This window comes from Planococcus citri, chromosome 2, assembly GCF_950023065.1.
Source record: "Planococcus citri chromosome 2, ihPlaCitr1.1, whole genome shotgun sequence".
Classification (NCBI taxonomy): Eukaryota; Metazoa; Arthropoda; class Insecta; order Hemiptera; family Pseudococcidae; genus Planococcus; species Planococcus citri.
In genome coordinates, this window is record NC_088678.1 from 39276714 (window position 1) to 39291155 (window position 14442).

General features: G+C 33.4%; 2 protein-coding genes across 2 annotated transcripts; one reads left to right on the forward strand and one right to left on the reverse strand.

The window, feature by feature from the left end:
- The first annotated feature begins 5627 nt into the window (after positions 1 to 5627).
- LOC135835726 (methionine aminopeptidase 1D, mitochondrial-like) lies at positions 5628 to 9410 on the forward strand. Its single transcript, XM_065350121.1, has 9 exons — positions 5628 to 5802; positions 5943 to 6040; positions 7427 to 7496; positions 7662 to 7751; positions 8085 to 8298; positions 8379 to 8570; positions 8665 to 8815; positions 8910 to 9020; positions 9105 to 9410. Exons 2-9 carry the CDS (start codon positions 5944 to 5946, stop codon positions 9344 to 9346), a joined length of 1167 nt encoding a protein of 388 aa, XP_065206193.1. The 5' UTR covers positions 5628 to 5802; position 5943; the 3' UTR covers positions 9347 to 9410.
- Faa (fumarylacetoacetase) lies at positions 9336 to 13344 on the reverse strand. Its single transcript, XM_065350120.1, has 8 exons — positions 13070 to 13344; positions 12854 to 12964; positions 12652 to 12758; positions 12107 to 12241; positions 11777 to 12033; positions 11487 to 11693; positions 9822 to 9964; positions 9336 to 9746 (listed from the first exon to the last, which is right to left on the reverse strand). The coding sequence occupies exons 1-8, from the start codon at positions 13157 to 13159 to the stop codon at positions 9549 to 9551; spliced, it is 1248 nt and encodes a 415-aa protein (XP_065206192.1). The 5' UTR covers positions 13160 to 13344; the 3' UTR covers positions 9336 to 9548.
- Positions 13345 to 14442: the final 1098 nt, after the last annotated feature.

The following is a 14442-nucleotide window of genomic DNA, read 5'->3' on the forward strand; positions in this document are numbered from 1 at the left end:
GCCTTCTTCTTCAGAAAGAAACTATGCGAAATGAGCGCCTGCAAAAAGGAATGCGTGGAAAAATGGGATAAAAATATTCCAGGCAAGATAGTCGTAGGCGAATGTGCTCCTAAGGGAAAGAGTGTATGTAATTGTTACGAATATGATGAGAAGACACATCGTTTCAGTCCTATAGATGAAAATGCGCCGTATTATAAGCCGGTTACTGTTTACATACCTACAGATCCAAATCTACCGAAGTATTTGCGTCATACTATGACAACTAATTACTTCCTGGATGAAAGTAATACGCTGATTTTTACGATAGATGAATAACTACGAGAATATTTTATAAATTATAATCGTAAATGTGACGAATGAAAAATAGTTCAATTGAAAATTATTAAACGTCATAAGTACATTGTTTTTATTTCAATACCTAATTACCTGGCTATAGAATTTAAAAGTTGTAAAAATAATTCTACCTACTCTTTAGGTTTGGAATACCTATCTTATCTTCCCTTATGTTGAATGAAAAAAAGAAGTCTTCTTAAAACATTTTCCAAATTGAAATACATATTTCAAGTTCGCCAATAAACTCGTCAAGAGTTTCAACATCATTAACAAAATTCAAAGCTGAATTGATGTTTACTAATTGCTACAATCAAAAAGAGAAAAATATTTTCCACGAAATTAGGTCCGAGGAAAATACGAGTACATGTAATTGGAATGAATTGCGAAGAAATCAATTGAAGAGCTCTATTCCAAAATGGGATTAAGTCATTTTTTTTAAAAAAACACGTTTTACGTAGATTTTTGCTTCAAAAGTGGGTCAAATCATCGATTTTTCAAAATAAATTTTTCTTCAAGCAATTCTTCTATGTTCAAAGAAAGGAAAGGTGCACCGACCTTTAGAAACAGAACAAACTTTAGCATCAAAAATTGTAAACGCTTTTTTAGGTGGAAAAAATGACTTAACCCATTTTGGAATAGAGCTCTTCAATTTATTCATAACATGATTCTTATGATCTGGAACAAACGATTTTATGTCAGTATTTTGAGGATTAAGGATAAGCTATACACTCATCCAAGTGAAGCATTTTTATTAGTACTTATGTAAGTAACTGATCAATGAAAGTCTTGGAAAAAAGTTTCATCAAAAATTGAACCATAAATAAGCAGACTAAATACTGATATCGAAAACATATCGAAAAATAGGTGATAATACTGATACCTTAACTTTTGATAGGATAATCATTTCAAAAATACATATATACTTTTTCCATTTCCCTTTTCATAATTTAGAGTTGCTCGCGTAGCTAATTAATCAATCCGTGTACCTACGTTATAAAATCCTGAGGAAAATTTCAACAGATCGAAATTGGCAACAGATAAATAATGAGGTAAAATTTTACACGTGAGTACTCGTACTTTTCCAGACTTTTAAAATTAATCACTTTATTCTGAAATAGGTATCCCATTTCATGGACAAAAGTGAGCTGATTTTATCCCGCGCACATTCTCAATTTTTTTCAAGCAAATTTTCTCAGTGATGGAAGTACACGAATTTAGGATATCTACTTTTCTCTAAACCAACGTTAGAATGCTGAAAATAATTATGATCATTTTAATATTCGCAATAACTTCGACAAACGCGTCGTTCTTCGATAAGAGATGTGATCAAGAGGCCTGCAGATTGAAATGCGAGGAAAAATTTGATAAGAATGTCTCGGGCAAGATAGCAGGAGGCGAATGTTTTCCCAAGGGGGTCTGTAATTGTTACGAATTTGATATGGAAACATATCGTTTCAAGTATTTCGATCTAGATGGTAATGCGATAACTATAACTAATAAACCTCAATAATTGTAAAGTATGAAACGCCACGTATGTATGTATTATTTACAGTATATGTAGTAGTATCGAAAGTTGCAAAAATAGTTCTTTTTTTTAGATTCTTTGAGAAAAATCTGGATTTTTATAAAATATAGGTAAGTATAATATATGTACATCTGATGTAGGATCATAATGTTTGATGCTTCTTCAAGGGAAAAAATATCAAGTGAGGATAAAACTTCATCACCGACGACAATAGAGTTGAAAGAAATTCTTGAAGGAAGTTTGATGTAGAAAAATCTACCTGCACTTTTGAAAATACCTAAAAAATGGCCAAAAAAACAAACGTGCAACTCTGCAACAATGATATCCAATATTTCAAGGAATTCGAAGACAAAATGGTTCCTGAACATGAAAAAAATCCAACACAATCACATGAGTCTGTAGTCTTGTAATTGTAAACCTCCAAATGTGCAGAAAACAATAGAAAACGAGGTTGAGGGAAAATTAAAATTGAAAATCTCACAAAGAATTGGTTTAACGAAAAGTGAATGGACTTATTTGGGACAAAATTTAATAATTACTTATTATTCGTTCGTGAATTTTTTGAAAAATAATTGAAATTTTTAGGATCAGTTTTAGGTTTTAGTAAAAAGTTTTTCAAATAGAAGTTTCAGTTTCGGTTTTGGTCAAATCATCAGGTTTTTTTTTAAATTTTCAGTTTGTTTACGTTCAAGCTTTTTGGCAATTTTATAATTTTAATTCAAGCAGACAAGTAGTTACACTGTTTACCACTTCTTTTTATATTGATTTCGAATGTCAAAAAAAAAACTACCCATATAAAATATCAGACACAAGAAAAATCGATGATCATGAACTTCAGGGACCCCAATTGTGTGAAAATTACGCCATTCTCCTCCTTAACTTTCTGAATGGTCAAGTCAGAAATTCTACCAGACCACCGAGAAGAGCTCATAAAAATATCTGAGCAAAATTGCAGGACCCAATTTCATTTCAACTTTCAAGTAGAATTAAATTATTTCAATTATTGAAAAATAATCTGATGGTGTTAATGAAATTGCATACTCAGTTTGCCGTAAATACAGCTCGCGTGCATTTTTTACGGCGAACTGAGTATGCAATTCGTTCGACATCAGCGATTTCTTATTAAACTGCCCAACTCTGAAGGCTCTTAACTCAAGACTGGTTGAACTTACTCTTAGTGCAAATCTGCTTGGGTGTTTTTAGAGAAAGTACATTAAAGATTTTTATTCAGTCACGAGACTCTGAAAATTCAGTATCAAACTTCCAGGATGAAAATTCAACGTTTCATACTTATTAAAGGATATAAAAATTCAAAGCTAATATTTGAGAAAAGAAAATCACGACAAAGACCTCTTCTTGCTCACTTGAATGGAATTTCAATACTAGAGGGAGAGTGAAAAGGGTTTGAACATCTATTCCTTTTTTTGGATTTAATTTCACGGTGTTCCCCAAATTCTTCAATTTTCAGATCGAATTCAAAACCCTCTAATCTTACTAAAATGCTCTTAAACATGTTTAAAAAATGAAAATATTCAGTAAAGCGCCGCTCGTAAGTTTTTTTTAGGGCACTGAGCTCAAACATAAATTTTTACACCAGATCAGCAACCAAAAAATACAATTTACCTACAAATTATTTTTAACGTATTTTTTTTTAAAAAAAACTCCTGAAGTTTCAACTGTTTGCAACTTCTTTGATTAAAGATGAAACATTTTGTAAAAGAATGATTTTGTGATCATTGTAAACTGAAAATAAAATTAATTATATTATTACATCATTTTCATTTTTTGAAATTTAATGAAAGATGACTGCGCAAAAATCAATACTTAGATACCTAATGAAAAACAAGCGGAACTTACTACGAGAAAATTACTCGTTCAAAAATTAATAAAAACTTCGATAACATTCTGATAAATCTGATAAAGAAACTATGTATCAGAACCATCGCTGAAAGCCCGAATTTATTCCACAAATCTGTGATTATGAGTTAAAAACTCATTTCAATGACATGATAGAGAATTTTAAAACCGATAAAAAAATACACAATAAAAGCGCACAATGAACTCATTCTATTCCAGTGTTTTATTCAAACCCACAATACGCTTAAAAAATTAACGAAGAGTTGCCTGATTTGCTGAATTACCTCGAAAGATATTTCGAACAAAGAAACCAAGTTCGTAGCTTTTAAAAACTAATTCTCAATCAAATGAAAAAAGTTCACTCAAAACAACTTCTATTCGTGATTATCAATAGGTATGTTTTTCTAATGAGTACTGTTCTCGAAAAAGTGCCCTCTTCTTTCCAGGATGTTGATATTGAAGTTGATATTCGTGATAATGGTATTGCTGTCAATTAAGACAACAAGAAAAGCTGTACTCGGAATACCACAAGCGACAGAAATAATGCCTACCCGTCCTGCAGTTTGCAAGTTTTACAAGTTTTTTCCTTGTAACAAGTATTGTCTAGCAAAATACACTCCGGACTTCAACATGTATATATGGGGACAATGCCATAAAGGAGAATGCAGATGTTTCAAGTATAAAAATTCGAAAATATTTACTACTTTAGAACGATGAAGGCAAGCGATCCAAGTTAAAAGTTTATTTACTTGAGTAGATTTAAATTTATAGTATTCCTAATAAATAAGTCATTGGACAAATAAAATTTTTGAGAACAACGATACCTATTTGAAATATATTTTTGATCACTTTTTCATACATTTATATCATATCAAATTGTACTGAAAGTTCATCATTTTGTGTAAAAATTAATGTTTTACCATTCTTGAAAAATAATTCGGGAATTTTTCAAAAAAGGGAGCAAAATATTAGGATTACACTGTTGCATGGCAACACATCCTTCACTTACGTGAAAGGGAATTTAACATCACTGGTGATGAACACTTTCATAACAACATTTTTCATAACGAGTAAAAGTATTGAGAATAAACAGAATCAAAAAACAAACTCAACTTAACGTGAAGTGTTATCTACGTTTTCATAAATACGACAAATGTAGTACACGAACAGTAAGTAAATTTCACATTTTCTCTGAATCAAATTAGTTTCATTAGGTTAAATACATATTCTCGTGTGCATTTTTTTCAGCACTATGCCAATTTGTAAATTATTTGTAGTCATCAGCGTGGTATACATTATCTACCTCATTGAATGCAATGGAAAAGAATCTCCTGGAAAAGCAGCTCCAGCGCCTGGAAAAGTAGCGCCAGCTCCCAGGAAAGCAGCTCCAGCCCCTAGGAAAGCAGCTCCTGGAAAAGCAAGAGCAGCTGCTCCTCGTTTATGCAACTTGCCCAAATGCTATACAAGATGCGAGAAAAAGTATAAGAATTTGGAAATACCAAAGGATTTTGATAATGTTGTGGGTATCTGTGCCGAACACCATAGGTGCGAATGTCATTTATATCGTGCCGAAGGACACATACTCAAGTTTTTAAGTTATATGTAATAAAACTTCGAGACACGAATGAGCTGAACTTTTCAATTACATATTTATTACCACAGGAAATAGAAAACTAAGTATCGATTTGAAGAAAAATTAGTCCAATGCTCACAACTGAGTTATTAACCTTACCTTTCGTCTTAACCTAATGATTATAAAAACGAATTGAATTTGTGAATAATCGATTAATGTGGGTATAATCCCCTAAATAGATACATTCAATATTGAAAAATCACTTTGTGGTATTTGAGAATGGTAGTTCAACTCTCGAATAGCAGGGTGGGAAAAAATTTTTCTAAAATACGTGAAAGGGAATTTAGTGCTCAGAAGAATTCAAATGTACGAGTACCTACTTATTGATTCAAATCATAAAATATCGCTGGTAGATATGTAATGATTAATTTCAGGCGAATAACTTACAGATAAAGCGAAATGTTGAGTATGTTTTCATCGACTACCTAATAAAATATTGAAAACGAGCAGACATGTAAGTAAATTTTATACCTACTCCATATTTATCAGAAAATTTAAAAGAAGCTAAAAATAAAATAAAAAAACTGATGAGTAGCAATATAATAGATTTACGTACGAGTCAATGACATAATTTTGCATATATTTTTCTTTCAGAATGTTAGGCAGTGAATCGACTTACAAGGCATTTATAGTCATTTGCGTAATATTCATTTCGTGTCTTACTCAAGATATTGTGAAAGCGAATAGCGATGGTAATAAATGTAGCATAGTCGACTGTCATTTAAGATGCAAGAGTGAATTTGGAATTTGTCCATTAGAAAAAGGAGTCAAAATTGTGGGTTTATGTACTAAACAACAAACCTGCGAATGTCATTTATACAAACACGGCGATGGTTATAAGTTTTTGAAAATCCCGAAATAAAATGTTGAGATAGTAAATATGTGATTTAATATTTCGTACCTTGAACAATTATGAAGAGAAAAACTAGCTTAATTTGAATTATTCAATAAAACAAGTTTTCTTTTTCTCGAACTTGATTTTTTAAGAAATGATTCTACAAGATATTCTCCTTCAAATTCTGAAATGAAATTTCAACAAATATTCAATATTTTTGCCTTTTTACTCCTAAAACAAATTTTTCTCATTTCAGAAATATGAAAGTTTAATTTTTTGTCAAAATTCTAAAAATTCTACGTTTTTATCAAAATGTTTCCGAATTTTGAAATTTTAAATTGAAAATTTTCTGAAACGAAAAACCCAACAATAAGTAGGTATCTGATCCATTTTCATTTTAATTCTGTTGTGACGTGGAAATTATTTCTTGTGAACTGTGAAAGTTCGAAGTTTTTATTTTGTAAGTTCTAAAAAATTGAGGGAAAATCGGAAAATTTTTCAGGTTATAAAATTTTATGGCCCATAAATTTGATCTTTCGGCTCCGTCTGCATCTTCGAATTTCGCTTTAGAAATCAACAGGTAATCGTTTTGAGAAAAGTGAGGGGTGATTTTAAATTCAATTTTTTTTTCAAATATCACAACCTGTGTAATTTTTCTTACAAGGAAGGTGCCCCAGGTGACATGCACCGATTTCAATGATTCAGGCACCATTGGATAGAGGACATCGAACATGGTCTACCACGAAATTTTCAGCTGCTGAAGTTGATATTTCAGCCTTCCAGGGTGATTTTTCAATTTTCACATGGGAATTTTGAAAAATTGGCCAAAAATAGTCGGCGCAGGTCGCATACCGAAACCTTCCATATTATTTGGGAATTTCAATACATTATGATAAGACTAGCCCACGGTGAAATTTTCAGCTGCTGAAGTTGATATTTTAGCATTCCAGGGCGAGTTTTTGATTTTTTTCAAAATTGCAATGTGAAAATCGAAAAATCGCCCTGGAAGGCTGAAATATCAACTTCAGCAGCTGAAAATTTGAGGTTAAACTATGTTCGATGTCCTCTATCCAATGATGCAAGAATCGTTGAAATCGTTGAATGTCACCTGGGGCACCTCCCTTGTTAGTCCAACATCCAATTTCAAAATTTTTGAAATCTGTTCGCTGAATCTGAATTATGCCCACAATTTTGAGTGATAAAATGACTCAACTCAGAAACATAAACATTTTCCCACTTTCAGAGCTTATAGATCCCCCCTACCCCGTTTTACACAAGATCATAGACGAATCACTTCCACATACATCCATTAGGTAGGAACATTTTTAATTCTTAATACCTAAAGATAAAGCTGGCCGATAATTCTAAGACCAGAATCAATATTTTGCAACATCTAGCCCACTAAGTTTCTCTATGATGCTTAGAATAATATTAACACAACTCTTCGTACTCTTGTTGTTTTTCACATCTTCTCGCAGTGATGAAAATTCAACAACTAAACAGATGACTAGAATCACCCAAACCAGGATTACAGTAACAAGAAAGACGACATTTGCCAAAGTAACGATGTGAGTTGTTTTTCTTTTTGCTTAAATAATATATTAATACTTTCACCTACTCTTATGTACTCTACAAACATTACAATTTGAAAAATTCATGAGTAAAGGTGATAAGAGCAGTCTAACGATTTAATCGACTAATGATAAAGTTTGATGAACCAATCAATAAATGAGGGGGGTGGGGGAACGTTTCTTAAGAAAGAACCTACAGTTCGTAATAATTATTATTGAATTTTCCAAATTAAAATTTAATCTGAAATTCATATTTTTGAAAAATATAACCTATTAATAATGGTATGTAGATACGTATCATCCCAGCTAAAAATGATAAACATTTTCTAGACCATATCGATGCCACCGAACGCTTCAAACCGGTTCGGTAGGACCTGCTGAAATAGTCCCATCTCATATTCCACGTCCAGCTTATGTTCTCAACAATGGCACAGAACTGGCTCCCAAATTCCCATTGATAAAAAACGATTCCTTAGTTGAAGCCATAAATCAAAGTTGTTCCATAAGTAAATCAGTTCTAGAAAAATTGGAAAGCTACGTTCGCGTACGTGTTGTGAATCATATTTCAATTTTTTTGTTCGCTTTGGAAATTAATTTTATTACGTATTTTCCATCGAAATGCAGGAAGGTATAACCACAGAGCAGATAGACACTTATGCCCACGAATTGATCACACGAAGAGGCGCGTATCCGTCATATTTGCAATTCCACCGGTATCCAAAATCAATAACAACTTCGATAAATAATATCGTCGCTTTTGGCAAGCCAGATAATACAAAACTACGAAGTGGAGATATAATAACGGTGGATATACCTGTACGAAATTTCTGTTTTTATAAGTGCCATCCTTATACGTTAAGTACCTATTTTCAATTGAAACTATCTCTAAAAATGACATTTTTGCATCTAGGTTTATTACAATGGCTATCATGGAGCTTGTGTAGAGACCTTTCTAGTAGAAAAGGTGGACTTTGCAGGTCAAAAACTTGTTAACGCAGCTCGTGAAATAACTTATGCCGCAATCAATTGTAGTCGACCAGGTGAATCATTCCTAACACTGGGTAGGTACCTACTTGAATCTAATTCGAGGAATAAGGAAAGGACTGCAGTAATTTTCAAAAAAAAAAAACAATAAAAATTGCTATCTCATTACAGGTCGTGTGATTGAACGAGAAACAAAACTCAGAGGATACCAAGTGATACCTTCGGTTCAAGGTTATGGAATTGGTGAATTTCTTCGCGAATATCCGCGCATTATACACTTTGGTTAGTTTCCGAGTTTTTCAATTAAAATATCACTACGTAGCTTAATCTCATTGAAAAATTACTCAAGTTATTTGCGTTATTTAGGTATACCCAACAGGGAGAACATTAAAGTCAAAAATGAAGCAATAAATGGAATAATGCAACCTGGTATGGTATTTACAGTTCGGCCTGCCATTACTGATGGTAAACCTGATTGTGTTTCTTTACCTGAAGAATCCTACGAGTATCAAGACAAATGGACTGTGGTTACCATGGATGGTTCCAGATCTGCTCAATTTGGGCGTACAGTTTTAATAACAAATGATGGATATAAGATTTTAAGTTAGGTTTTAGATAAATGAAAGTAGAACTTTATTGATAAAAAATTGCAATAAAATTAAACAAGATTTATCACACTCCTTTTTGAAACAAAAATATCTCACTAATTCTATTAATACCACCAAATTTTCAGACAAAAATATCCGATCAAAAAAAAATTATCCTCCTTAAGTAGTATACGCATTTTAAAATATTCAATGTAAGTATACTTCAAAGGGGGTAATCAGAAGGTAGGATCTTCCCCGAGCATTTTCCAAATCCAACACGATATCCTTGTCCTTGACAATATCCAGATAATATCACCTCATCGCCATCTTCTAAGAATGTCCTGTGCTTACCATCAGTAAGAGTGACAGGATCTCTAGCGTTGAATGTCAACTCCATTAAACATCCAACTGAATCTTTCGTCTGAAGGGGGAGATTAGGTATAGATTAGCAATCTTGATAGTATTTTAGTTAAGTTTATTACTTTTCAACACTTACAGGTCCACTTATAGTTCCAGAACCCAATAAATCTCCTGGTCTCATGTTACAGCCGGTTATGGCATGATGGCACAATTGTTGTTTAGCAGTCCAATACAAGTATTTGTAATTCGATTGGCTTAATTTGGTTAGAGAAGTATCAGCTAAAGGCAAGAATGCGGAATTAGAAATGAATATTAATGTAATATATGAAATCATTAAAGCAGTCCATTCTAAAACTCCACTAGCAAACAATTTGAAATTATTTTCATTTAGCGAGAAAATGTCCCCATTTTCATTTCGTATGATTCCAAAACAATTAATTGAAAAAATGACCAGTTTTATGGAATTAATTTTGAATTAATACGCTCCCAACCTCCATTACCACCTTACCATTTCCCATTCAATGAATGTTTTCTCATATTAGAGGGTCTGAAAAGTAAACTTTTTTTTTGTTGCAAAAAATTGAAGTAAAATCGTATTTAGGTAGGTACATCAGAAAATTCGCATCTTTCTTATGCTTAAAGAAGAAATTCCAACGACAGAAAACTGTTTGAACTAAGCAAAGAAAATCAAATTTCAAGAGCCTGTCAATTTTTCGACTTTTGATAAATTTTAGAAAATCAAATATACTTAAGCCAGGAATGGATGGAAAAAAATCGAAATGTCATCAAATTGACCCAAAAATCTAATATTTTGATTTGAACTATTTTGAGCAATTGTGGAGCATTCAGCAGAGTTTTGGAAATTGAAATTTCCACAAAGATTTTACCAAAATGAAGTTGGTTGCTATATCTGGAATCCTGGATGTTCCAGATATTCGAAAATTTTCATAAAACCAAACAAAGGTACATTTTTCCAGCGATTCCACAATTGAAAATTTGAAAAATTCCGTGATTCAGTGTACCGAAGTAGTTGACGAAAAAAAATCTAAAATTCAGTTTATCCTCTATTTTCAACATGCCAAATCGACTAGAGATGGTTTCAAGTCTGTTTGGAGATTCCAGCAACTTTTTAAAGATTCCAGTTTTCAAAAAAAAAAAAAATCGCTCTAAAATCTCATTAATTCAACTTCAGTGTCGATTCTGAAAAAATGGCGTGTGATCGTTCAAGTGAGTCATTAATAAGTACTAATCACGATTTTGTACGCGTTCAAGTTGAATAAATTAAATGATTCTTAAGAAAATTTTTGAAACCTGTAATTTCCCAAAAATGAGCCTCGAGGATCCTGAACGACTTCAAACCAATCCAATCGACTCAGCATGTAGAAATTTGGATATACAGTAAATTTTAGTAATTTTTAAAAAAAATGTGTGGAAAGTCCAACTTGAAAAAAATCTGCAGAAGATTCCAAAACTTCTCAAAACGGTTTGCAGTCGTATTTGAGAATTATTGTGACGTGAAGTTGGTGGGTCGAAAATGGAGTGGGTACCTACGTATAAAATTTCAGATTCCTGAAATCCTCTTAATGGTAAACTTCTGATTTTCATCCATTTTTAACCCGAATTTTATTTTCAAAAATTCACCAAAAATCCAAAAATGCACTTCAGTACCCGAAATTTGGACCAATAATGTATTTTTACACGACTCTTCCAAATTTAGCTTTATCAAATTCGTAAAATTTTATGCTAGTCGCTCTGCTTCAGTCAATTTCCCGTTATTTTAAGAGAATATAATGCTGCTCACTCTTTAGATGCGCTTCTAGCACGATATCAAAATTATAATTATCTTCATGACGCAGGTAAGGCAAAGGAACAGGATCCTGCTTCATATTTTCAGTCAAAAAAGGTTGCAAAGCTTCCATAGTGACAATCCAGGGCGATATAGTGGAAGCAAAATTTTTCGCCAAGAAAGGTCCCAATGGTACCATCTCCCATAGTTGGACATCTCTAGCTGAAAAATTTCCATCGGATAAATATACAGCATAATACCTATGCATCGTGTACAATGATTATGAGCTGAATTAATTCTTTTACCACTCCAATCGTTTAAAATAACGACTCCAAAAATATTATCTTGGACGGTATCAATATCCATCGTAGTTCCCAGTTTGTTCAACGGTCCACCGAGAAAAACACCTACTTCGAGCTCGAAATCCAGTCTCTTTGTTGGCTGTAGAGTTGGTTCAGGTTGAGCAGGGTTTTCGATAATCTGACCTACTGGCCGTTTGACCGGCGTACCAGATATGCAAATGGAAGAAGACCGACCGTGGTAAGCAATTGGAATATGTCTCCTGAAAACTGAATATTATACGAGGTCTGCTTTTAACGTATAGGTATAAGATCTCATTGTATCTGCAAACGTACCAATTTGACTTCAATATGGCCATGTTGAACATCAGACTGCAATTATAAGCGTGGTAGTAAGAGGAGAAGAAATCCGAATAATCTCCTATTTGAGCTGGTAAATGCATTTTCGCTTCACTTTGAGGTACAAAGACGCTGAAAATTGGATAAAATTACACTAGATTCAATATGGTTCAGGTGAAACTTCTAAGGGTGTCGTTTTCGAAAGGGTTGTTTTCAATTCACAGATTATAGTCAACATTTTTTTCTCATCGTCATGACTGAATCAAGTGATCTTCAAAGGAAGCAAAATACCCATAGATTTTAGAGAAGTTCGAGAATGTCAATTTTTTAGCTGAAAATTCTGCATTTATTACATTAAAATGCCCCTTCAATTCCTAGAGCCGGCAAACCAATTAACTCCAGTGTAGTTAGGGTTGCTTGCTGAATTATCAGGCAAATCACTAAGCTCCTAATCAGTCTTTTAGTTTGAGATTAGTTCATGTCACGAACGAGGAACGAAGTTTCCTTCCAAACCCTTCAATACGTACAATGAGGTTGCTCACCCTTTATTACGATTGGAGCTGTTTTCTTTGGCTAGATACGATTGCAAACTTTGCCTGGCTTCGATCCAGTACGGCTTCCCCAAGGCCATAAAATCATTAAGAGTGGTCTATTCGAGAAACCCAAAAAGAAAACAAACATCAGCTGATCAAACATCACAACAAACATCTTCCTTATTACAAACAGATAAAACTGAATATCTACCTGTTTAAAAACATCAGTTTTTCCTTTGAGTAGAGGTCCCTGAAAGACGCCATTACTCTTCTTCAAATCCAGTATCAAATCTCCAATGGCCACTCCAATACGAGGGGTTCCCTAAGAATACATTGACTATTACTGATATATTTAGATGAGTATAGATAAGGGCATGGAGATCACTCTATCTATCTAGTTAATATAAAAACATAATGTAAGCCTTACGTCGTCTTTAGTCGAGAACACTCCATACGGTAAATTTTCAATAGGAAAATCGCAATCCGGCGAATAATCCACGAAACTGGTCTTACTCATGTTGAAGAGCTCGCAAAATTTAGTCCAAAAGTATGGCAAGTAAGTAATCGCGGTACCGATATAACGCACACACGGTGTGACCTCGAGAGCAACTTCACACTAACACTGTTTCCGTTTTCTTCGGATACCGACGAATGTCTAACTAAACGAATTTCTTCACCTTTCACCTCGCTCCCTGTAAGCGCCGCCGTCGATTAATTATAAACACTGGCGCGTTCTAACAAGCCAGTGCCACAGTATTATCAGTTTGATAACACGACCAGGCCGAAACAACATAGTTTATTCGAGCAATAAATCTCATCTCGCGTGTTTTTCTTCGATTTTCTTTTACATTTTCTGACACATAAAAATGTAGATATCTCCTATGCAATGATACTAAATCACACGATAAATACGAAAGTTTTTTTCTTTTTCAATCGTCATCACGAATATCAAAACGTACAGAGCATACTGATCGAAGAAATGAGTAAAAGTGAGAAAGTTTTTGTACCCTTGGGATGTGCAGTGTGCACTTTACTCTCTACGAATAGGTACCTATACTGTATTAAATACATAGGTACGAAAAGAAAGAATATTGTGTATAAAGATGCGTGAAAATGGCCACATAACTACTATGCTGAGAACCAAGAACCAGCTATGTAAATAAAACACCGCTACGATACGTTCGGATAATCGATCAAGCGTATCAAAAACTGGACGAGAAAATCTCATTTACCTACGTTTTAGGTTTATTTTGTTTCTACGCGAGTTGCGTTTCCAATCGCGTTGCCCAAGTTCGCTGGTTATTAACGCAACTAGCACTGGCAATGCATACCGATCATGTCCTTTAAGCATTCCATACCTCTGTATAAACTCTTGGTATAGGTAGGTTTGGATATTGAGTACCTAGGAAGTGGTCAATGGTCAAACGCCTTGAAAATGACCCATACACCGTGAACTTCCATACGTGCATTGGTTACTGTCTGCTGGAAATTCGAATCCCGAAAAGCAAAAATTTATATTTTTTTTCTTATGGAGGTCTCCGCTGAATTTGGTGGAAACTAAATCATCTGACATTTGGGTTTTCGCAATTAACCTTATACGTACAATAGGTACATCGGTGAAGTTTTCTACAAGAAATGGATTTTGTAATCTTGAAAAAAAATCATTCTATGCCCCCCCCCCGGCCAAAAAATCACCGAAAACTTGACAAATATTCTGATTTTTCATTAAGAAAATTCTTTTAGAAATGGAACGAAAAAACATCGTACGATAACATAACTTTTTTTTTTAAATCGAAAACA

Bases quoted from the DNA above. Each gene is read 5' to 3' on its own strand.
- LOC135835726 (XM_065350121.1), top strand. From the start codon at position 5,944: ATGTTAGGCAGTGAATCGACTTACAAGGCATTTATAGTCATTTGCGTA. The intron at 8,571-8,664 runs GTACGAAATTTC...TTTTGCATCTAG, and splicing joins TAATAACGGTGGATATACCT to GTTTATTACAATGGCTATCA. The intron at 9,021-9,104 runs GTTAGTTTCCGA...TGCGTTATTTAG, and splicing joins TCCGCGCATTATACACTTTG to GTATACCCAACAGGGAGAAC.
- Faa (XM_065350120.1), bottom strand. From the start codon at position 13,159: ATGAGTAAGACCAGTTTCGTGGATTATTCGCCGGATTGCGATTTTCCT. The intron at 12,759-12,853 runs GTAGATATTCAG...TTTCTCGAATAG, and splicing joins AAACTGATGTTTTTAAACAG to ACCACTCTTAATGATTTTAT. The intron at 9,747-9,821 runs GTAAGTGTTGAA...CTCCCCCTTCAG, and splicing joins CTGGAACTATAAGTGGACCT to ACGAAAGATTCAGTTGGATG.